This window comes from Rana temporaria, chromosome 1 (assembly GCF_905171775.1).
Source record: "Rana temporaria chromosome 1, aRanTem1.1, whole genome shotgun sequence".
Classification (NCBI taxonomy): domain Eukaryota; kingdom Metazoa; phylum Chordata; class Amphibia; order Anura; family Ranidae; genus Rana; species Rana temporaria.
Window position 1 is genome coordinate 427,593,046 of NC_053489.1, and position 25,427 is coordinate 427,618,472.

General features: G+C 42.9%; 1 protein-coding gene across 1 annotated transcript in view; it reads left to right on the plus strand.

Annotated features, from left to right (window-relative positions):
• The first annotated feature begins 4,295 nt into the window (after positions 1–4,295).
• The window catches only part of TEX15 (testis expressed 15, meiosis and synapsis associated), a 61,663-nt gene continuing 40,531 nt past the window's right edge, over positions 4,296–25,427 (plus strand). Inside the window, exon 1 of the mRNA XM_040343390.1 lies at positions 4,296–9,877. Coding sequence (XP_040199324.1) covers positions 4,718–9,877 — 5,160 coding nt within the window. The 5' untranslated portion in view covers positions 4,296–4,717. The remainder of the gene's footprint in view (positions 9,878–25,427) is intronic.

A 25,427-nucleotide genomic window follows, 5' to 3' on the forward strand; every position in this document is an offset into this window, starting at 1 on the left:
TTCACTTCAATGGAATGTACAGGAACCTTTTCTGAAGTTGGAGCGACTTCAGTAGTGTACATTAATACGACTCTGATTCACTTCAATGGAATGAATGTACAGGAACCTTTTCTGAAGTCGGAGCGACTTCAGTAGTGTACATTAAGACGGCTCTCATTCACTTCAATGGAATTTCTCATGTCGTGCGACTTGGGGCGACACAAGTTGGATCCCAAGTCTCTGTAGTGTGAACCGGCACTAATCATTTGGTTTGCTGTTATTGGTAATTTTATTGTTGTGCCTTTGTGTTGTCTTGTTGAATGTAATTGTATTTTAGTAATTTCTTTTTGGTTGGGATCAATAAAATATTCTGAATCTGAATTTTCAATCTGAATGGAGACCAGTAACTATAGCAATAGAGAGGCTTCCACCGACTAGCTGGATTAGTACAGAAGCAAGTCACTCTGGCTGATAACATGGGCTCATCCGTGTCAAGCAGAAGATATAGCAGGTAGGGATCAAGCAGAAGCATAGTCAGTGAGCAAGTGAACGGCAACCGGATGTGGACCTCCTGGTCTCCAAGTTCAATAACAAACTGGAAAGGTTTTCTCTGTTGGTACAGGGAACCTCTAGTGAAAGCTGTGGATGCTCTGGTGGCTTTGTGAGATCAGTACATCTATGCCTTTCCTGAAATTTCTTCCTCGTCTGCTTCACAGTATTGAGAGTCCAGTAATTGTCATTGCTTCAGACTGGCCAAGGCGTTTTTGGTACACTGACCTAGTAAGACTTCTGTCATATGCCTAATGAGCCCAACCTAACCGTTGGGAATTTTTTGTACCAAAGACCAATCTGCCATTCTGCTTCACAGTCCAGGTTCTAAGGGAAAGGGACATCTATAAATCTGTTATTCCTACAATTCTGTAAGCTAGGGAGTCTACTTCCTGTAAGGTCTGTTATTGGGCATGAAAGGCATACTTTGTTGATGTGAGATTCGGGCTATCCACCTCAGGAGTTTCTCTGTGGAACAATTTTCTTCTTCCTGTAGCTTGGTCTGGACCAGTATCTGACTCCTAGCACAATTCAGAGTCAGGTTTGTGCAAGAATTTTGAGTATAGCCTCCTATACATAGGGTAGTAATCAGTAGGGGTGTACCATCATCCGGGAAAGTATATAACAACAGAAGAGGGTGGGGCAAGAGGGAAAGAGGGACAGTAGCTGAAGTTGGCCCAATAGTATTCCCTCCCCCTAAAATTTAAGGACTGTCTTGGTACAGTAAAAATAGCATACATATAATTTAAAAGGAAAATGTATTACATAAAAGATTATACAATAAATACATGATTAAAATTGAAAAAACAGAGGCCTAAGATAACTCAAGGCAGTTTCTGTAATTTACAACCATATGGAATGATCTGAGTCTCGACTAGTTTCGTGGTTTGACCACTTCTTCAGGAGAATCATTCTACAAAACAATACAATGAAAAATAAGACAAGAAAATTGGTGGACAATAATTCAGCTGAAGATTAATATAGACATTAGAATTTGATTGGAACTGGCTTACCCGCCATATATGGTGGTCATGCGTGGCACCAACCCGCCGGAGCAATTTACCCTGTGCGGTGGACTGGGGGGAATATGCAAGGATCTTCTGGGGGGGCATAATATGAAATAAGGGTTAAGGCGAGGAGCACTAGTGGAATGGAGGGGACCACCAAGTGAAGGGGAAGCGAGAGGGAGTGAGAAGTGAGGTGGGAAGAGGGAGTGAGGGGTGAGGTGGGAAGGGGGGGGGGGAGGAGACAAGGGGGAGGGGCGGAACGAAAGGGGAGGGGGGAGAGAAAGGAAGGGAAAGAAGGGGAGAGGGATGTGAAGGGGTGGGGAGCAGGTGTGAATAAGGAGAAGGGGGGAGGGGAGAAGGGAGGGAAAAAGAGTGGAATTAGGACAAAGGGGAGGGGGAGGGAAGTGAAGGGGTGTGAATAAAAAGGGGTGAAAATGGGGGGCACCAAGGGAAGGAAGGAGAAAAGTGTGAGAAGGGCAGGGGAAAGGGGGGGGGGAAATGCCCATCACCTAGGTTAGATGAATTATCACGGGAGACAATAAAAAATTGGGCTCACCGATAGGTGGGGATGGATTGCCAAAACAAATGATAGTAAATAGTACTGCGTGGGTAGAGGCATGATGGAGGTAGGGGGTAACCGAATGCAATGGTAAATAAACATACAGTGGGTAAACGGTATGTTTAAAGATAGATATGGCAAACCAGATGACTGTGGGAAACAGATTGGTTAGCATCTATGGGTAAAAACAAGGGGATTGCAATGGTGGTTACAGTGGAGACTTACATGGCGAAAGTGCCAATAAGAACCAGGGCTGTACCTATAGGGAGCCGCTCACAGGTTAGTAGCAGCCTCCAGCCTCTACCCCGCATAATGGACATATCCATGGAGAGATCCTGGCGTGCTCATCCACGGGCAGAGGCCCGTTAAATGAGCTCCCCAACCTGGGGATGCCAGACACGCTGCCGGAGGGCAGCGTGTGTGACATAACCAGGTCAGTTTCTCCACGTGACGCGGGTGCGTGATTGACGCTACCGCCCATGCGCGTTCGGCCCGAGCTACGGAGCCATGAGCCCAGCTCGGGGAGAACAAGAGGGGGTGACGAGGGTCACCCCTGCCAGGAGAAACACCGGTCCACCGCAGGGGAACAATCCGGACGGCAACGGGCCACACTGAGCCACCGAGGGTTGCCAGTAGCAAAATAAAAATAAGCATAATGAAATAAAAAAAATGATATGAACAAAGCAATATACAATGTAGGGGGGAGGTGTATATCCCCCCAATGTTCGATTACCTAATGTGGGTAAAACATATGAGGAGATGGTCACAGAGCAAAGACTAGTTGGTCATAGGGACTGTAAAGGCAATGTAGGACTGGTGTTAGGGCAGATACATAGGATCAGGGCCAAGGATCGAGGCATATTGATCTAAATGGAGTAGCCTATTGTGAAGTGATAAAGGTCAATTAAGTGAAGGTGATGTGTGAAATGGGTGAGGGGGGGGGCGGCTAGGCTCGCAATTAAAGTGCTGTGAACTAATATTGGAGTTGAGAAAAGAAAGTGGTAATAATGGCTAAGTAAATAGGAAGGGAAAAAACCGTGACAAAAATAAGCAATTGGTAAAAGGGAAAATGTATAATTTAACCCTAATAATAAATGGATAGGTAATAGGCAATATACAACATGGTCAGAAGAGCAATTGTAAAATTCGCTGATGTACGTTTTTCCTTTAGTGGAGAAATACATCTGACCATGCTGCACAAAACTACAAGTTTTGCATAAAGCTTTTTTGCATTGGAACATGCCATGTAATGGTAATAGACATATTTGAGGTATAGATTTAGTGGAACACTTTTATGGATGGGGAATGGATGTGTAAAGAGAACTTACATCTAAAGACATCCACATGTAGTCAGTATTCCAGGAGTAGGGTTTTAGTTGTTCAAGCAGATGTGTGCCATCTCTAATATAGGATGGCAAACCTTGAGCTATTGGCTGAAGATAAAAATCTATATATTTGGACAGACCAGATGTAATACTGTCCATGGTGGCTATGATGGGCCTGCCTGGAGGATTGCTAAGACTTTTGTGAATTTTTGGGATGTGGTAAAAATAAGGGGTGCAGTAAAAATCTTTGATTAAAAAGGAAACTTCACATTTTTCTAAAATATGGAGCATGTGGCTTGTTTCATTAAGATATTAATTTCTCCTTTATACTTTTCTTAGCCACTGCTTCTTTCAGGAAGACTTATTGTAATTCTGTATGTACCCTGTACCAGAAGCTCCGGCTTCTTGTTTCACCCTCTTTAGGTGGCTCAGACAGACCATCACCTAAGCTTATGGTTTCAAGAATCAGGTTTCACCCTACCTTATCAAAGAACACTGTACTAGATCTGTGAGTGCTTATTAGACTTTTCAGCATCATGCAGCTGTTTCCTATGTTTGTAATATGTTCCTGGTCTTTTATTCAGTATTCTTCTAGTATTCTACCATGTGGAGGTCCTTCAGGCAACTTTTTTTTTTGAGCTGCGGACAGTCCCTAGTTCTCTATTGTTTTCTGTTGTTTTCTTGTACCTGTGTTCCTCAATGAACAAGACAAAATGTAGGATTTTTGTACACATCTTAAAATCTTTTTTCTTGGAGTTCATTGAGTTACATGGGTCCCACTCCCCTGTGTTTCTGATCATGCTATTGGTACTGTATTGCTACAAAGCCAAGGCATGCTGGTATTAAGAGGGGTTATATTGGACCGGTCTACAGTTTTTTTTGTATGCCAGTGTCTAATGCCCCTTTAAATTAAGGACTTCCTCTGTCCCGTAATAGGCTCAGAGAAAAGGATTTTTGTTTATATGTTCCATAGTTGGATTGCCATTGAATTTACTTAACCACTTTATTTTTTGCTGTACAGTATGTTCCTTAAAACATTGATTTATTACTGATGATGTTTTTGTTCCCTAGGAAATGATGCCTTGGCAAATTGCACAGTGGCCCAAAGAATAGGGAAAGGCAAAGATGCTACAGTTATCTTTCACAGTGTTCGTACACCAGCAACCAAACCTTCTCTAAGAGAAATTTCTCAAAACAGTAGCTTGCAAAATGAAGTCCAAAATCTACCCGTTTTAAACAGGCATCATGTTCCTCCTACACCCGTGTTTCAGAACCAGATTGCTCTTCCAAACTTTAGCATGCCCTATAATCATTTCTCTATGTCTCTAGAGAGCCTAATTGCATCTTCTTTGGGGATTTCATCAAAATGTATTAAAGATCCTAGACTTTTAAAAAGGTGTGAACAAGAAGTTGTTAAATTCACTGGACAGTATCTTTTAGGACAGCAAAATCAAAAAGAACTTGTTTTTGAAAGTGAAGTGCCCAGCTTAAAAGAAAAAGAGCCTAGTAAAGAGAATCTGGGCACATTAGAAAACAGTGGAAGTAAAACATCGCTATACGTAAGTTTTGAAGAAGCACGTTTTTCAGATGAGAACTACATGAATGAGCAGGAAATTAGGAACATGGATGAAAAAGAAGACATAAAGTCTTGTGATCAGCATCTTACAGAGCAACAAAGACAATCCAAATGTGTTTTTGATAATGAAGTGTCCAACAAAGATGAAGCTCTTATAAAAGAAAGAGAGAGCTGGGAAAATATTGTAAGTAAAACCTCACTATATATAAGTTTTGAGGAAGTACGCCTTTCTGATGACAGTCGTAGTATGGTAAAAGAATCGGTAATGAAGACAGAGAAGAAACAGTCATCATTTGTGACTCTTGCGGAAAATGTGGAAGATGCAGATGATCAGTCTTTGCACTGTTTATCCACAAAGGAGAACTCAAAACTTTCTGGAAAACTGTGTGTATATGGTGGGTCACAAACACTGCGTGACAATCAGTTTGGTCTTGCAAAAGATGAAGAGCCCACAAAACTGAATTCATCCCTGGAAAAAACATCTGCCCCACCTGGAAGTATTAACAAAATCCCAGCTAAAGTAAATGACAAGAACCATCTACTTCAAAGTAAATGCCAAGTATTATCATCTGGAATAAATAAAGGAGAGTCTAAAGACAGTGGCGACATGTCTTCAAATCAAAAGCAGAAAGATGCACTTCTAAAAGTTGTTCTAAATGCCAGCAACAGTAATGAATGTTTTTCTTCAGGAAAACTCACTGAGGATAAGAGTGCTGAAGTTACTACACAAACAGGAACTTTGCAAAATAATCAATACTCAATCTGTGATGAAGACAAGAAAGTATGTTCTAATGGTAACAGAAGTAAGCTTGCCACAACTAAACCACATCACATAGATAGAGGTATAGTTCAACCTACAAAGACGTTTTTACCATTAAGCAAAAGACAACTTGACAAAAGTGTTCAGCCTAAAACCTGTATATCAAATCCTGATATGAAAGCTAAAAAGATTGTAGATCATACAAGTCCCCAAAAGCATCTGTCTAATTCTTCATCCTGCCTTAATACAAAATCCCCCAAAGCTGCAGAGAAACGTCCAATGAAGAAATCTCTTGAAAAGAAAGTGCAAAAACAGTCTTTACACAAGAAAGAAAAGTCCATCAAGATAGTGCCTGCCGCTTCTCCTAAAAAAATGAAAGATGGTGACAAACACAATGCTGTGAGCAAGTTGACTAATGATCTTAATGGAAAACATGCATTTGAAAAACACAGATCCTTCCCAGCTCCAATTCACGAAGTGTACAAGGACGCAACTGAAAATGAACTAAATAGTAAAAGTAGTTTACCATGTACTGGACTTTGTACTACCAAAGAAGATAAGGAGGTTAAGAAGAATTCTGATTCAAATTTAATTTGCAAAAATGTCCATTGTAATGATTCATTTGAAATGTCACAGACAGAGAAATCAAGTGTGCATAAGTCATTAACAGAATACAATGCATTTGGAGACATGCAACGTGATTTGCAGTGTTTGATAGAGTTAGAAAGCCGCATAGATTGGAAAGGTATTTTTGGGAAACAAAATGAGAAAGCAGAAGACATAACAGAGCTATGGAAACCTTCAAGGAAATTGAGAGAGCCTAGTGGCTTGAGGATCTTTCCTGACATGGAAATTACCATTAGAAACTCTCACTATATGTGTGTAGAACAGGATGTCAACAATGTTGTTGAAGTATATTCATCTATGACTGTAAAAGAAAACATAAACAACAGTGCAAAAAAAGATGATCCTTCAAATCCTCAGACAAGTGATGTCTCAGAGACTGTAGCTAACAAAACATCTTCAATGTCCCAGGATTACAAAGCGCCAGTTGATAATAGACCTGAGCTCCTATCTCATAGTGTCAGGATAAATGAAAGTGTCCATTTAGATGGAAAGCTAATAACGCAAAATCAGGGTAAATCTGAGGCCATTAATGATAACAATTTGACTTGTATCAAAACTAGGAAAAGTTTGTCTCATTCAAATATTCTGAAAAAGAAACTCAGCAGCACAAGGAGGCATTCAGTAGTTATTAAAAAATCTGTTAGAAATATGAACAAGTTCTCTCAGTCTGAAAAAAATATAAAGGTGGTTTTAGGATTGTTGTCAGGTGAGATTCCTCTGTGTAAGAACAAGCGAATTTCCAAAAGACTAGACCGAGCTATGCTTCACCTAAGAAAAGCGCATAAAAGAGTACAAAAATCCCTGCAGCTTGAAGCTAAGTCTGGAAGGAAATGTAACGTTACAGAGTCCTTGCAAGCCACAGGAAACTCTGGTCAAGAAAATCATGCTATTAAAAACCATAATACTTTTAAAATAAAAAGTCAAAATGGCAAAAAAATGGACACCAAAAGAAAACAAGCTAAAAGTTTGAAGGTAGAGTGTGGAGGTAAGCAGTTGTTACAAAGTACACATTCTTTTAAGGTTGCTGTCATTGATAAACATCCGCAAAGGTCTTCTGAAGACAGAAAATGTCTAAACCTGACAACTCAAGCACTCACTGGAAAATATGCAAATGATTCCTTGGCTGCAACTTCTGGCAATTCAGCTTCACCCAAAAAATTGCCTCCATCACCTCAATACAGAAATAGTGTAGGAATTGCTGCAAATTCTCCTATTGCTAGCATGTCAGAAATAGAGAACGCAGTACCAGCTATTTCTTCACCAAAATTAACAAGTGAAAAGAAAGAGGTTCTTACAAAAAAATGTCTAAAAGTAAAAAAAGACATAAAAGAACTCCTCTGCACCAAGAAAATGTTATTGCATGCAAAGAAGTACCATTCATGCCATACTAAAATTAAAACATCCAAGAAAAAAACAGATTCAGCTTGTGAAAAAAATCAGCATAAAGGAAAAAAAGTTAAGCACAGTACACTTACCACAGCAAAAAAAAATGAGGTGTCAAGATTGTTATTGGGGAAACTGTCGAAGATTCTGCAAAATGCAAGTGAGACAGACAGCCTAAACAGTCTACTGGACTGCCGATCCTTGTGCAAAAAAATGCTCCCTGTTTTTATTAAGTCCTTTGAGAGGAAGCAGAAATGTACCTGGAGAGATGTAATAGTAGACAGGAAATTGTTGTTTTCCAACCATCTCAACAATGGTTTTAGAAGTACCTTACAGCCACAGGCCGTAGAAGCTTTTCTTGAATTACAGATGATGATAGAAACAACTGAGTTTATTGAGAATCGCATTCGTTTTATTGAGGGAAGGCCTACGTTTCGCAGTCTCCTATGGTATGATGGTTCGCTGTATAGGGAATTACTTGCAGGCGAAGCTGGCTATCAGCAGCAATCACACTTCTATACAGCATTTCAAGAAAAACTGAATGACAGTGCAGTTACTACTTTGGAGAGCCTTTGTAGCAGGCTGTCTGATTTTTTGCAGGAAATAGATGACAAGAACAGCTCCTACTATGTCTACTTGAAATATAACAGAGAATTGAAAGAATGTGAAGATGTTTTAAAGCATGATTGTGACTATTCCGCATTTTCCCTTTCCATACCTTTCAGCTGTGGAGCACATCTGGGAGACACAGTAGAAGATTTGGTGGCCTTGCAAAAAAGTACTTTAGAAATAATAAGTCGATTTATTCAACTTCCTAAAGTAGAACCTGAAAAGAAGGAACATGCACTATGTCTTCTAGAAATGATCTCAGCTAAAATTGACTTTTTGAAGACCTCGGTGTCTAAAAGTATGAATTTGTCACTCTTTGGTATTCAGCACTTACTGTTTGATGCATCAAAAATGATGGTTTTTAAGGAAAGGAAAGCACTTGATGGGAACAAAATGATAGTTCTTACAAATGAGATCATTGGTCAGATTAACAGCAATGCTTTATCAAAGTTGTATGAAGTATTTTGTGTCCCTGGTGAAGAAGCTTGGATGGCTGATGACAATGCTGAGTTGTGGAATAAGATCCCAGATTCACACAAAAGTCTCTCTTCTCACAATGATAAGTTCATTGTTAGCAAGTTCATAGACCAAGCTCTTCATGCAAAACCTGATTTGTTAGAACAAATGATTTGTGAATGCCAAAAACATTTACACTCCCAGATAAAAAACTTTCAGATTTTACAGGAATGTGATATAGAAAAAGCCCTGATCAAAGATAGCAATGTTAAGGAAATTACTCAAAGAAAAGACCCACTTACCACTCTGATAAAGCCTGAAGCAGTTGAACCATATATTGAACTAGCAATGACATCTGAAACCTTGCATTTTCTTAACTGCGTGATGGCTTCACAGAAAAAAAAAGAAACAAAAAGAGGATTACTGTGGTATGACACCTCTCTGTTATCGGATCTAGTTCAAATTCAACAAAGACTGGCCTCCTTTGTGACTGGGACCATGATGCCCAATGCTGTTGACACAATCAAAAGCAGAATAGTAGACATAAAATCAGAGCTAGAAGTCATCAGCAGCTGCTCAGATTCAGTGAATTATGCGTATGCTTTTCAAATGATGACAAGAGAACTTTCAGAGCTTTCAGAGTTAAAAAAAATGGTTTTTAAACTCGACTCAGCAATACATGAATACATCAACTTTTCCCCATGGGTTGTCTCATTACACTATGGAAGCCTAACCATGGAGCTGGACCATAATTACAGACAGTTTTCTGATTTCCTTGGAATTCTAATGTCTTCTCCTAAGAAAGATTTAGGAAAAATGGCCCATACAATGATGATAATGAAAACAATCGAACTAGCAAAAGCTTTGAATGACAAGAACAACAATTTGCCGTTTGATATCATTACATGTCAGATTCTGCAAAACACAATACAAAGTAATTGCATGGTTAATAAGACACCAAATGAAGGCAAAACCAAGATGTTGAATGATCAATCTCCCAGGAAAAGAAAATGTACGTCTCCAGAGGCTGTCTCTCCTAAGAAGAAGGTTAGTGTTATTGATGGGTTTCTGAGTGTGCATTTAATTTATACTAGCAACTACTTAAAACCCCCCAAACACTAATATATATATATATATATATATATATATATATATATATACAGTATATATATATATATATATATATATATATATACTTTAAGCACAAGCCCTAGGGAATAAAATGGTGGATGTTGCATATTTTTATGTCACACACTATTTGCGCAGTCGTTTTTCAAATGCAAACCTTTTGGAAAAAATACACTTTATTGAATTATAATGCACAAAAGCTCAATTTATTACCTAATTGTTTGTTAAAAAAATGTAAGATGATATTACGCAGTAATATATTACGAGTAAATAGGTACCAAACATGTCACACTTAAAAATTGCTTCCACCTGTGGAACGGCACCAAACTATAGTACCTAAAATCTCCATAGGTGACACTTTAAAAGCCTTTACAGCAGGGGTCTCAAACTGGCAGCCCTCCAGCTGTTGTAAAACTACAAGTCCCAGCATGCCTCTGCCTGTGGGAGTCATGCTTGTAACTGTCAGCCTTGCCATGCCTCATGGGACTTGTAGTTCTGTCATCAATTTACAGGTTACCAGTTGAGTTACAGAGGAGGCGATGATATTTCACATGTGTGGTGCGATCGCAGTTTACCTACATGCATTTGGGCATAAGCACAGGTGAACAGGAGCGCTTTAAAACATTTTTTATTTTACTATTTATTTTAAACTATCTTTACAATTTTTTTAGCTCTTTTATTGCTATCAGAAGGAATGAACAACATCCCTTGTGATAGCATGGGCCATGACAGGTCCTCTTTTCTTTATGGAGAGATCTGAGATTTATTTGACTCCATATCTCTCCTCTGCCCTCCTAGTCATCTGATCAAACCAAGATCGGTTTGATCGAATGCTTGTTCAAGCCAGTAAAGTTCTGTTTGAATGAAACCGGAAGTGAGGAAAACCTTGTTGCTTTGGACATCACACAGTAGGAGGAACAACATGAGCTCTTCTTACTGTGACCCAGGAACCAAATGATCTTCTGGCCACACGGGAGAGCCCGATAAAGGAGGATGGTGGGACCCCCTTCTGCCACCTGTAAAAGTAATTCAGAGGCTGTATAGCCACTAGGATTATTTTGACATGGAAGAAATCGGCGGGACTAAAAAATGATATCTCGACCATTACTGCAGCAATGCCCGAGATATCACCCTTCCTATTCAGGGATTTTAATCCTTCCTTGCTTTATTCAAAATGTAAAAAATATATAAATATATTTATATACTTTATTTGTTGTCTTCTGAACTTAACTATAATACATAGTTTGTGACTGGGACTGTTCAAGTGCAACTGTGATAATGTTAACAATAAGGAATATAAAATAGATTCTTTGTTACAAAAACTTTAAAACACATAAACAAGCAACCTTTGCATTAGCTACTCCTAAATACGAGGGGCGTTCCAGTTAAACTGAGACTTTTGAGTTTATTTACTAAAAGAACACATTTCAAGGAGTGGAAACTGCATTTATTTTTTGACATATTCCCCTGCTACATTTATACACGTATCCCAGCATTTAACTAATGCCTGAATAGCTTTGGCATAGAAAGATTTGTCAGTATGCCTGAACCATCCTAGAACAGCCTGCTTTACTTTGTCATCAGTGCATCACTGCTGCTTCAATTATCCAGGATTAGGCGTTCAAAGAAATGGCTGCTGTGGGCTGAGAGCCACCATGGCCGGGATTGTCATTGCTGGACGTACGGCCATTTTTGAAGAGTTTACACCATTCAAATGTTTTACTGCGGCTGAGCGTCTCATTGCCATACTGTGCTTGAAGTCTTCTGTAGATATCTGGGGGTTCTACACCTTTGTTCACAAGGAACTTCATCACCACGCATTGTTCAATGAAGGCACTAACACTGTTGTCTGCCATCTTGATTAGCGGTCTCTGGACTGGCCCATGACATGTGCGCCGCCTATCAGTAATAGTAAACACTTGCCACTTATATAAAAGTTACACATTATTAAAACTTATTATTAATAAAATAAGTTGTATAATATATAAAGTACTGTTCATCAATGGGAATCGCAAACAAAAATGTTAAGCCATGCCTTATATAGATGTGACAAGTGTACACGATGCTTGCCCACAGGGGAACAGGGGGGTTAAAATCAGGTATCCAATACCAGCAGGGTATGCATATAATCTCTTAAAATGTCTAAAGAATATGTTGTATCAAGTAAATATATCAATAAATAAATAAACACTGTAATAAAGTGAATGTAATATATCAGAGACACTACATGTCACTGCGCTCAAATGGAAATTAGTCTGACGCACTAAAGATGCTATTATAAATATATGTGAAATTAAAAATAGTCTTAACATTAACAGCGCTAAAAGAAAAATCAATATAAAATGTCAGTGCTAAACAATTGCGTACAATATGTTAAGATATTTATAACATGACAAAATTAATCAGCAAATATCAATTTAGTCCATGTTAAATTAATACAGTGTGACGTTCAACAGGTTGTATGCATCAAAGACACATCCAGTGAAAAACTTTGTGCAAGAAATGCAAAATGTTGTGCCGAGTTGTATACAACTAGTTCTTATATCCTAAGCATTCGGTGCCTGAATACCGCCACCGATGCACCTCGTGAGCACCCCTTTGTGTATGTACTCACCAGAGGTAAGTGAAAAATGAGCATGTAACCTCCTCTTAGTCACAATACACCTGAAGCCTTTGGACTAGATCATCAACAATCCTTGTCTTGATAAGCTCAGCATTGCAGGTATAACATGAAAAGATATGAAGGAATGATTGGCATAGTGTAATACTGTTGCTTTATTGTGACCATAAAAACCCTGCTTACAAATTATGCTTACAAGATGTGTGAACAAAACAGCATGTCAGAAATAGCAACGTCGTCTGTCTCACCACCGCCCGATGTTCTAAAAAAACACTGGCTACGATGTGTCCCGGGATGACGCTTTGCTGTGAGTGACAGGTGAGCCGCGTAGTCACGTCTTAAAGCGCTTCGTCATCACGTCTTTGTCGGAAGGCGTGGCTACGCGGCACAGCTCATCTATTATGTACCACTGGGGGCGGGAGAATGTTCGTATACTTCACCCGAGCGTCGCCATCACCGGTAACGCCTCTAATATGAAGCTGTGCGTCCGATCAATCGCACACTGGGTGGGAAATTACCCATATACATCACACGAGTGTCACATCTACCTGCAACATCACACGAGTGTCACATCTACCTGCAACGAGCCCTGGAGAGACTCTTGGTATGCGATCGCTCGCAAGCACAGCTGACTACCCAGCGTCAACACCAGGCAATCCCTCCCGTGCATACACATTATGGATTAATACAACTATGCATCCAAAAAATAAAGCTTAATAAAAGGTAAACTGATGTCCATAATTGCATTCTGCAATGCCTATGTACCATACAGCTTCTTAATAATCAATGCACTTCAGTTCATGTTATGCATATCAGCGTGATGTTATGCATTTCAGCGTCAAGTCATGACCACAAATGTACATTGTATCTAAAAATGAAAAATAACATTCCCAATATATCTGGGCATTGACCCTAGTGATACTGAGGAAAAAAACATGTGATTAAAAATGTCTATTATTCCTAATCGTGAACTGTTTTAAAATTAGCAGCTAAGTGTGAACCTATATGAAGCCATATAATCTTCCCTCCATGTGGTATCCCTAAAGGTTGGGCACTATGCAATAGCATATGATATTGACCCTTTATTAATGTTGGGTTTTACATGCAAAGGCCTAGATCGCCAGGCTATTATAAGAGCCTTATGTTAATCTGAATTTGTAAACTTTCATTAGGTGGACTTACTGTATATTGTGTGTTATATCCCAATTTTAGATGATTAATGTTGTTGATTTTGCTACTAATGCTTTCTCTATAGGTTGAATTGCCTTACCGCAATTCTAATAATTACTAATAAAGCAATTCAAGTCCAGATCTGTTTAACCCATTAGGACTGAGTGTGTTTAGTCAAGAAAATCCATTGAGTTTCTCTCTTGGACAGTTCTCAGACTATATTGGCCCCTCTCCAATTGGGGTACAGTTTGTCTATACCCCAAAATTTAAGGCCAGACGGATTTCTGTCATGTTTCTGTCTAAAGTGCAAAGAAACACTATGGTCTTTATATCCGATAGTGATATTGTATATGTGTTCAGAGACCCTTTTTGCTAATGTCCTCTTGGTCCTGCCAATGTACATTAAACCGCATGGACCCTCGAGGGCGTACACAACATGTGTCGACATACAGTAAATAAATTCCTTACTTTGGAAGTCCTTGCAATTAGCTGTGGGTCTAAAACTTGTCAGCCCCCTAATGTGGGTATTGACCTGTTGGCAAGATTTACATTTTCGGCAGGCATAAAAACCTGCACGGTCCCAAAACATTTGTGGCCTATTAGGGGGATCCAGTACTTTTTTTACTACTCGGTCACCAATCGTTCGGTGGTTTTGAAAAAGGCTTTAGTAAGTTATCAATTTTCGCTTTTCATCACTGACGTCCAAATAATTAATAAGGTCTCTGCTCCAGTTGAATTCCAATTTGATGTTGTTAGTATTGGTATTCAACCATTTTTGTGAACTCTATCAATGAAGATTCAGAACCTTCAGAGCCAGATCATAAAGAGGTCAACTATATATCGTTGGTAAAAGACCAGTTTTTTTCTGTTACTGTAAATCCACTTATCCTCCCACTCGCTCATAGATAAATTGGCAAGACTGGGGGCGAATTTTGCGCCCATTGCCACACCTCGCTTTTGACTGTTAAAGCGGAGGTCCACCCTAAAAAAAATTACATAAAAATGCTCCAAAATTTTACTTACCACAAATTTTGGTTGCTAGGCAGATCTTCCTAATCTTCCTATTCCTAGTCTGCAGCAGGTCTTCTTTCTTGTTCTCCTTGCATTGTCTTCTGGGGAATGGAGCGCGGTGTCTTCTGGGAACTGTGTGTATCCCAGAGGACAGCCGCCCATTAAGAAAACGCAGCGCGACTCACGCATGTGCAGTAGGAAATGGGCAGTGAAGACGCAAGACTTTCCCTTAGTGAGGATGGAGGTGCCGGGACCTACTACGAATGAGGGATCGGCCTCGGGGGGCCAGCATCGCGGGCGCCTAGGACAGGTAAGTGTCCTTATTAAAAGTCAGCAGCTACAGTGTTTGTAGCTGCTGACTTTTAAAAAAAAAATCTCGGCTGGAACCCTGCTTTTAAAATATCCGGCATACCAAAAATAGTTGTGTGTTAAGCAAAACTCCAACACCATCCTTAGAAACTTTTTTTGGATATATGGTATGTCGTCCCTTTTGCAAAATGCCCAATTAAGAGCTAGTAGTGCGTCATTGCGTTGGATGATCGTGTACAGTTTCTCAACATCATTGGGTATGTCAACATTCCTTAGCAGCTGTAAGAAATTTGTAGTGTCTTTTAACCACTTTCCCACCGCGCTATAGACAAAAGACGTCTACAGCGCGGTGGAGTTGTTCTGGGAGGACGTCCTCCCAGAATCCTTCACTCGCGCGCCCCCTGGGGCGCGCTCTTGGAATCATCCGTGAGCGCCGGGTCTAGAAGACCCGGCGCATCACGGATCGCGGTAAATTGCCGCTGATAGCGGCCGTTTACCACGTGATCGCTCCCTCAAATGACGGAGCGATCACTTGTAAACAAACCGGCGTCATGACATGACGCCGGTTCCTCCCTCTCCTTTCTGTACCGATCGGTACAGTGTGAGAGAAGAGGGGGGAGAGCGGAAGCAACAGCAGCTGCTGTGGGCTGGATCTGTGACAAATGCAGTCACAGATCCAGCCATCCATCCCTGCGCAATACTCTGCAAAAACTCCAATACTCTGCAATACCCCCCATACTCTGCAATACCCCCCATACTTTGCAATACCCCCCATACTCTGCAATACCCCCCAATACTCTGCAATACTCCGCAATAATATGACAGAAACGAGAAATGTTTTTTATTTTTACAGAATTTTCAGTGTTTTTTGTTTTATAGCGCAAAAAATAAAAAACCCAGAGGTGATCAAATACCACCAAAAGAAAGCTCTATTTGTGGGAAAAAAAGGACAGAAATTTCAGATGGGCACAATGTTGTATGACTGAGTAATTGTCATTCAAAGTGTGAGAGCACCGAAAGCTGAAAATTGGTCTGGTTAGGAAGGGGGTTTAAGTGCACAGTGGTCAAGTGGTTAAATATGCCTTTGTGCATACTACGCTTGTTTGGAGGAAATGGTCCAGATACTGTCCTATGCGGGATGGGACTGAATCTATGCCATTTACTATTGGTCTGGCTAGAGGGTTAGCTGGATCCTTATGTATTTTGGGTACTGTGTCGTGTATACAGTGGGAACACGGCTAAAACTAGGACATAGATAAGCTTTTTCTTTTTTGGTGAACTCATGTAATAGCCATAATCTACTAAATTAAATAAGTCAGTACTATAGCTGTTAGTTGGATCCTTATCCAATTGCAGATATGTATTGTCATCAACTAACATGGATGTTAGTTGGGAGTAATAAAAGGTTTTATCCATTATCACCACTCCCCCTCCCTTGTCAGCCGGGCAGATGACAATGTTCTTTTTTATTCTCTAAGGCTTTAATGCCCCCTGAATATGTTTGGGATTAAGCAGGGGTCAAGTCCTGGGGAAAAAAAGTGTGAGAACCAACAATTGCATGTGTGTGTGTGTATATATGTATATGTATATATATATATATATATATATATATATATATATATATATATATATATATATATATATATATATATATATATATGTATGTATGTATATATATATATATATATATATATATATATATATATATAATTTTATGTACTACTTTTTTTTAACAAATAAACTGCAACATTTATTGTCAAGTGTCGAGGACACATATAAAATTAACATGCATTAAACAAATATAGCACAGATGTAACAACAAAATAATTTAAAGGGGATGTAAAGGAATTTATTTTTTTCCCTAAATAGCTTCCTTTACCTTAGTGCAGTCCTCCTTCACTTACCTCATCCTTCGATTTTGCTTTTAAATGTCCTTATTTCTTCTGAGAAATCCTCACTTCCTGTTCTTCTTGTCTGTAACTACATGTAGTAATGCAAGGCTTTCTCCCTGGTGTGGAGAAAGCCTCTTGAGGGGGGAGGGGGCGAGCAGGAGGGTCAGGACACTCTCTTCTTTGCAGATATAGAAAGGAGCTGTGTGTTAGAGGGTGTCCTGACACTCCTTGTCATGAAGATCCTGCCAGAAACAGGCGACTTAGATTTTGCGGTTCCCGATCGCGGCTGCGATCACGCATGCTTGTGCGTGCACGGGTGCACACGCCTAATTGGAGCCAGGCGGGGTATTTAAGCCGGCCTCTCACACACCATCCCTGCTGTCTGCTCTACAGCGTTGAGTATCTGAAACCTGATCTGAGACTTACCTGTGAAAGACCCAGCTTACCTATGACTATTCCAGCCATCCGCCTGCACCTGATCCTTGGCCTGTTCTGACTACCCTTCTGTCTGCACCCCTGTACCTCGCTGTCTGCCCCGATATCTGAACCGGCCTGTCTGACTTTCTGTGCTGATCCAGTCTGCTCCAGTCTGCTGAACGATTCCAGTCTGTCCTAGTTCCAGTCCAGCTGAACGATTCCAGTCTGTCCTAGTTCCAGTCCAGCTGAACGATTCCAGTTTGTCCTAGTTCCAGTCCAGCTGAACGATTCCAGTTTGTCCTAGTTCCAGTCCAGCTGAACGATTCCAGTCTGTCCTAGTTCCAGTCCAGCTGAACGATTCCAGTTTGTCCTAGTTCCAGTCCAGTTTGCTAAGCTGATCCAGTCTATTGGACCTATCCTGTCTGCTGAGCTGATCCTGTCTGGTGAGGGGTTCCAGTCTGCTAAGCTGATCCAGTCTATTGGACCTATCCTGTCTGCTGAGCTGATCCAGTTCCGGTATTCCAGTTCCTGCAAGGAAGTTTCTACTAGACTGACCCACTACCTCTTCTTGTTGATCCCGCCAGGCACCCGTGCCACTCCTTACTCCTGTGCCTTCTGTTATCCTATCAGGGGGCCACGAGTGGGAGCCGTAAGGGAGGCTGACCTCTGCAATTCGGGCTCATCACCATCAGGTACGTGACACTCCTGCTCGCCCCCTCAAGAGGCTTTCTCCACACCAGGGAGAAAGCCTCGCATTACTGCGTGTAGTTTCAGACAGAAGAACAGGAAGTGAGTATTTCTCAGAAGAAATAAGGACATTTAAAAGAAAAATCGAAGGATGAGGTAAGTGAAGGAGGACTGCACTAAGGTAAAGGAAGCTAATTAGCGAATACATTTTTTTCCTATACAACCCCTTTAATCTGTATGCTATACTAACAATAAAACACACCACTAGGGTTGCCACCTGTCTGGGTTTGACCCGGATAGTCTGGGTTCTGACACCTGTTCCCCGGGTTTCCAACCACTGGAAACCCGGGCACACTTTCCACTGTCCTGTGGCCAGTGGCAGCCGGATCTCTGTCCCTGGCCTCAACACCTAGAGGGGTGGTGTGCATGGTGCCGTGGCCGCTATCACTGTCACACAGCGGTGTTCTCTGAGCCAGCGGATGCCCTGTGATTTGCCGAACGGGCCATGGGCAGCAGACATGTGGGTCTGTGACTGGCCCTGCGGAGCTGGTGCTGGTCACGTGTGGAGGCGGGGGCGGGGCTGGACTGTGGATTCGATAATCTTGCCTGTTGCTCCTGGAGTCCTGCCTCACAATGTGTGTCTCCTGAGGTCTCATCTGCTCTGTCAGCTTGCCCCCCTCCTCTGTGTCACCCCCTCCTCTGTGTCACCCACTCCTCTGTGTCAGCCCCACTTCTCTGTGTCACCCCCTCCTCTCTGTCACCCCCTCCTTTGTGTCACCCCCCTTCTCTGTGTCAGCCCCCCTCCTCTGTGTGATAAGTGAAAAACTACATTTCCCATAGTAATCCTTTGTTACTGGCTGCTTACTTTATATGTGGATTCATCGCCCGCCCGGGTAGTGTGCGCGGGTATTCCGTCACTTCCGCAATGTCTCCTAGGAGCTTTTGTCATTGTTCCCAGGAGTTATCGCGGGATTTAGAAAGAACATTGAGCAAGTTCTTTCTAATCCCTCGATAACTCGCGGCAGGCCTCCGCAATGTCTCCCGGGAACAATGACAAAAGCTCCCAGGAGACATTGTGGCATTGCCACGGGCATCGCCATCGTTGGTGAAGTCTGGGCGGCTTGAGTCCTGCAACGGGAACGGCGTTCCTGCTTTGGAAAAAGTGCAGGGACGCAGTTCCCGCAGGACCCTGGGATTAGGACTCTTTTTTGGAGCTAATCCATCCAAATTTTTTAAAATAAGTTGTTTGAACACCTCTACTTGATGGTTTGAAGGTTGAGGTTGATTGAAAAGTGTAGCTGCTGGCTTTTAATAAACCGACACTTACCTGCTCCACAGCTCCAGCGACGCGCCGGACGGGGCTCCGCTCCTCGCCGGCCGGCGTCTTCATGCTCAGTGTGGGCACCCGGCCGTGACAGCTTTCGGCTTCACGGCCGGGCACCCACTGCGCATGCGCGAGCGGCCCGGCGAGGCGCCGTCTGATTGGACAGGCGATCGCCGAGGACCTGTCACGTGTCCTGGGCGATCGCCTACAGCAGCCCCTTCCTGTAGGCGATTAAGCTTAATCGCCTAGGCAATTAGGCTTAATCGTCTACCCGGAAGGAGGAAGTGGGACAGGAAGTCCCACTCCTCCTGAAGCCCCCACTCCCCCCCAAAAAAATTACATGCCAAATGTGGCATGTAAGGGGGAGAGGAGTGGGTTAAGAGGAAGTTCCAAATTTGGGTGGAACTCCTCTTTAAGTCCACTGTCAATCCCTACTGAATCCATTTTTTATTCCTAAAATTGAAATTGCTATCTAGAAAAGATTTGTTTATGTTTAATTTTCTAACATATTTGTGTATGTCTATGTAAACATTGAATCTATTAATCGGCTTTGTGGATGTGCATTTCTATCCTGCATTTAAAATATTGGTTTCTTTCTGGGTGAGCTCAACTTGGGATAACTTATATATTCCACTTAGTGATGGATTCAGTAGTCATTGACAGTGGACTTAAGAACAGGTCACTTTTTAATCCACCTCAACCTTCAAACCATCAAGTAGAGGTGTTCAAACAACTTCTTTTAAAATATTTGGATGGGTTAGCTCCAAAAAAGAGCCTTAATCCCAAACATATTCAGGAGGGCATTAAAGCCTTAGAGAATAGAAAGAACTTCCACCCGGCTGACAAGGGAGGGGGAGTTGTGATAATGGATAAAACCTTTTACCACTCCCAACTAACATCCATGTTAGCTGATGACAATACATATCTACAATTGGATAAGGATCCAACTAACAGCTATAGGACTGACTTATTTAATTTAGTAGATTATGGCTATTACATGAGAGTTATCACCAAAAAAGAAAAAGCTCATCTATGTTCTAGTTTTAGCCGTGTTCCCACGGTATACATGGTACCCAAAATACATAGGGATTCAGCTAACCCCCCAGCCAGACCAATAGTAAATGGCATAGATTCAGTCCCATCCCGCATAGGACAGTATCTGGACCATTTCCTCCAAACGAGCGTAGTATGCACAAAGGTATATTTAAAAGACATTACAAATTTCTCACAGTTGCTAAGTAATGTTGACATACCCAATAATGTTGAGACGTTTCTAGTAACAGCTTACGTCTCAGCACTGTACACGATCATCCAACACGATAACGTGCTACTAGCTCTTAATTTTGACATTCTGTAAAAGGGAGGATATACCATATATCCAAAAAAGTTTCTAAGGATGGTGTTGGATTTTTGCTTAACACACAACTATTTTTAATATGCCAGTTATTTTAACAGCCAAAAGCGAGGCGTGGCAATGGGTGCGAAATTAGCCCCCAGTCTCGCCAATTTATTGAGCTAGTGGAAGGATAAGTGGATTTACTGTAACAGAAAAAAAGAACTGGTCTTTTATCAACGATATATAGATGACCTCTTTATGATCTGGCCCTGAAGGTTCTGAATCTTCATTAATAGAATTCACAAAAATGGTTGAATACCAATACTAACAACATCAAATTGGAATTCAACTGGAGCAGAGACCTTATTATCGTATTTATCGGCGTATACCGCGCACTTTTTCCCCCTTAAAATAAGGGGAAAATTGTGTGTGCGCGATATATGCCGATTCCCGCTTCCCGCGCTGTGTTTGAATGCCGCCGCCGACGACATATACCGAGCGCAGTACACTCGGCCAGGTTCGGCTCCCCTCGCGGTCACGCCCATTTTTGTAAATTCTATTAATGAAGATTCAGAACCTTCAGGGCCAGATCATAAAGAGGTCATCTATATATCGTTGATAAAAGACCAGTTCTTTTTTTCTGTTACAGTAAATCCACTTATCCTTCCACTAGCTCAATAAATTGGCGAGACTGGGGGCTAATTTCGCACCCATTGCCATGCCTCGCTTTTGACTGTTAAAATTATTGTTTCAAAACCGCCGATCGAAACAGCTACATCCCTATACATAGTGGACACCATTGCCTGGGGTTATATAACATTCCAAAGGGGAAATTTATGCTCATCCGTCGCAATTGCTCTTTGGATACTGATGTCACTTAAGCTCAACAGATTAAAAGTCGTTTTGTGGAAAAGGGCTATAAGACCCCTGATCTAGATAAGGCTATTGGGGAAGTGGGTTTGAACTCACAGGAATCCAGTCTTCTCCCTAGAGAAAAGCATCATGATGTAAAACATGAATGGAGTCTTATAAGCGCCTATCATGAACAATATAGAGATATTGAATCCATTTTTAGGAGACATTGGGACATCCTAAGAATGGACAAAACCTTAGGTACAGTACTCCCTGTTATACCACCTTTTATCTATGTACATCTTGCAGACAGGTCAATACCCACATTAGTGGGCTGACAAATTTTAAATACACATTTATTTATTGTATGTCGACACATGTTATGTACACCTTGGGCCAGATCCACAAAAACCTGGCGTAACTTAAAAAATCCCATTTAAGTTACACTGCCTTAAAGTTTCTACCTAAGTGCCTGATCCACAAAGCACTTATCTAGAAATTTCAGGCTGTGTAACTAAAATTCCGCCGGCGCAAGGCGTTCCTATTCAAATGGGGCGAGTCCCATTTAAATGAGGCGCGCTCCCGCGCCGGCCGTACTGCGCATGCGCGAAGTTACGTTACGCCGAGTTTTGAGGATCGCGACGGCTTAAAAAAGTTGCGTCGGGAAAAAAAAAAAAAATGACAGCGTCGCTCGGCATGCATTCCTGAGAGGGAGAACTCCATGCCAATTTTCAAAGAAAAAAACGGCATGGGTTCACCCCCCAGGAGCATACCAGGCCCTTAGGTCTGGTATGGGTTGTAAGGGGACCCCCCCTACGCCGAAAAATCGACGTAGGGGGTCCCCCTACAATCCATACCAGACCCGTATCCAAAGCACGCTACCCGGCCGGTCAGGAAGGGAGTGGGGACGAGCGAGCGCCCCCCCCCCCTCCTGAGCCGTGCCAGGCCGCATGCCCTCAACATGGGGGGGTTGGGTGCTCTGGGGCAGGGGGGCGCACTGCGGGCCCCCCCACCTCAGAGCACCCTGTCCCCATGTTGATGAGGACAGGACCTCTTCCCGACAACCCTTGCCATTGGTTGTCGGGGTCTGCGGGCGGGGGCTTATCGGAATCTGGGAGTCCCCTTTAATAAGGGGGTCCCCAGATACCGGCCCCCCACCCTAAGTGAATGGATATGGGGTACATCGTACCCCTATCCATTCACCTGTAGACAAAAAGTAAAAGTTATTAAACACACAACACAAGGCTTTTTAAAATAATTTATTATTCTGCTCCGGAGGCCCCCCTGTCTTCGTTATTAGCTCAATTACCAGGGGGGGCTTCTTCTTCCACTCTCCGGGGGTCTTCTCCGCTCTCCGGGGGGGGTTTCTTCTTCCGCTCTCCGGGGGGGGCTTCTCCGGACTCCGGGGGGCTTCTTCCATCTTCTCCCCTCTTCCGCTGTTGACTCGGCGAACCCCGGTTCTTCTGCAGATGTCCGGTGCCTTCTTCTTCAGCGCTGGCTGCCTGCTATCTTTGTGTGTTAGCTCAATTTCTAACAGGCAGCCAGCGCGGTCTTCTGTGACGTCAGGGTCTTCTCTTCTGTTCTTCTCCCCTCTTCCGATGTTGCCTCGTCGCCTGTTGTCGCTGTAATGATGGAAGCGCGCCTTGCATCCCATTTATATAGGCATCACCGTCCCATCATGCTCCGGTAGGTACCCACGTGGTGGGTGCACGTGGGTAGGCACCCACCACGTGGGTACCTGCCGGAGCATGATGGGACGGTGATGCCTATATAAATGGGATGCAAGGCGCGCTTCCATCATTACAGCGACAACAGGCGACGAGGCAACATCGGAAGAGGGGAGAAGAACAGAAGAGAAGAAGATGACGTCACAGAAGACCGCGCTGGCTGCCTGTTACTAATTGAGCTAACACACAAAGATAGCAGGCAGCCAGCGCTGAAGAAGAAGGGGGCCCCCTTATTTGAGGGGACTCCCAGATTCCGATAAGCCCCCGCCCGCAGACCCCGACAACCAATGGCAAGGGTTGTCGGGAAGAGGTCCTGTCCTCATCATCGATTTTTCGGCGTAGGGGGGGTCCCCTTACAACCCATACCAGACCTAAGGGCCTGGTATGCTCCTGGGGGGGAACCCATGCCGGTTTTGTTTTTACAAATTGCCGTGGAGTTCTCCCTCGGGAATGCATACCAAATGCCGTCGCTGGAATGGGCTTTTACAAGGTGTGACTAGTTTACACTTTGTAGAACCAGCCCTAATTTTACACTTGCAAAATAACACTTACGGCGAAAAAACGAAGCTGGAAAGCTTTGTGGATCGCCTTAAGTGCTAATTTGCATACTAGAAATGGCATTTCGACTCGAAATGCCCCCAGCGGCGGATGTGGTACTGCATCCTAAGATTCGGCAGTGTAATTCAATTACACATGCCGGATCTTCTGCCTAACTTTGGAAAAAGCCTTTTGAGGATCGTTTCCAAAGTTACACACAGACTGAACACAGACAGCAGCTCCGGTACCTACCCACGTGGGTAGGTACCGGAGCATGATGGGACTGTGAGGCCTATATAAGTCGGATGCAAACCGCGCACCTGTCATTGCAGCGAGAAGAGCCGTCGGGTCAACATCGGAAGAAGGGAGAAGAAGACGACATCACACAAGAGCCGGGCTAGCCGCTTTTCCAGCCCTGAAGGAGAAGGCACCGGAGAGCGGAGAGAAGAACCGGGGTGCGCCGAGTCAAAAGCGGAGAGCGGCGAAGATAGAAGAAGCTCCCCCGGAGAGCGGAGAAGCCCCCCCCCCGGAGAGAAGAAGACCCCCCGGAGAGCGGAAGAAGCCCCCCCTGCTAAAAGAGCTAAAGAAGTCAGGGGGGGCCCCCCGGAGCAGACTAATAAATTATTTTAAAAACCCTGTGTCGTGTGTTTATTAACTTTAACACTTTGCCTCCAGGTGAATGGGTAGGGGTACGATGTACTCCATATCCATTCACTTAGGGTGGGGGGCCGGTATCTGGGGGGCCCCTTATTTGAGGGGGCTCCCAGATTCCGATAAGCCCCCCGCCCGCAGACCCCGACAACCAACTGCCAGGGTTGTTGGGAAGAGGCCCTGTCCTTATCAACATGGGGACAGGGTGCTCTGGGGTGGGGGGGCCCGCAGTGCGCCCCCCTGCCCCAGAGCACCCAACCCCCCCATGTTGAGGGCATGCGGCCTGGTACGGCTCAGGAGGGGGGGTCGCTCGCTCGTCCCCACTCCCTTCCTGGCCGGCCGGGTAGCGTGCTTTGGATATGGGTCTGGTATGAATTGTAGGGGGACCCCCTGCGTCGGTTTTTCGGAGTAGGGTGGTCTCCTTACAACCCATACCAGACCTAAGGGCTTGGTATGCTCCTGGGGGGGAACACATGTCGGTTTTTTATTTAAAAATTGGCATGGAGTTCTCCCTCAGGAATGCATACCAAATGCCGCACCCAGAATTGGCGGGAATCCAAGTCGGATCTCACGTCGCTTCTATGATGCGCTCGCTGGAATGTGCTTTGTCTATTCCAGCGAGTGCGAGATGTCGGCACTATGTCGCCGAGAATCAGCGCGATGCTGTCGTGCTAGAAATACATTCTCGGCAACATGTACTGTAGGTTCACACGTAGCTGCTAATTTTAAAACAGTTCACGATTAGGAATAATAGACATTTTTAATCACATGCTTTTTTTCCTCAGTATCACTGGGGTTAATGCCCAGATATATTGGGAATGTTTTTAATTCTTATTTATCTTCATTTTCTATATTATCTTCATTTTCATTAGAGTACAACATCTGCATGTAATGTCATGGGAATGTTATTAATTATAAATTTTTAGATACAATGTG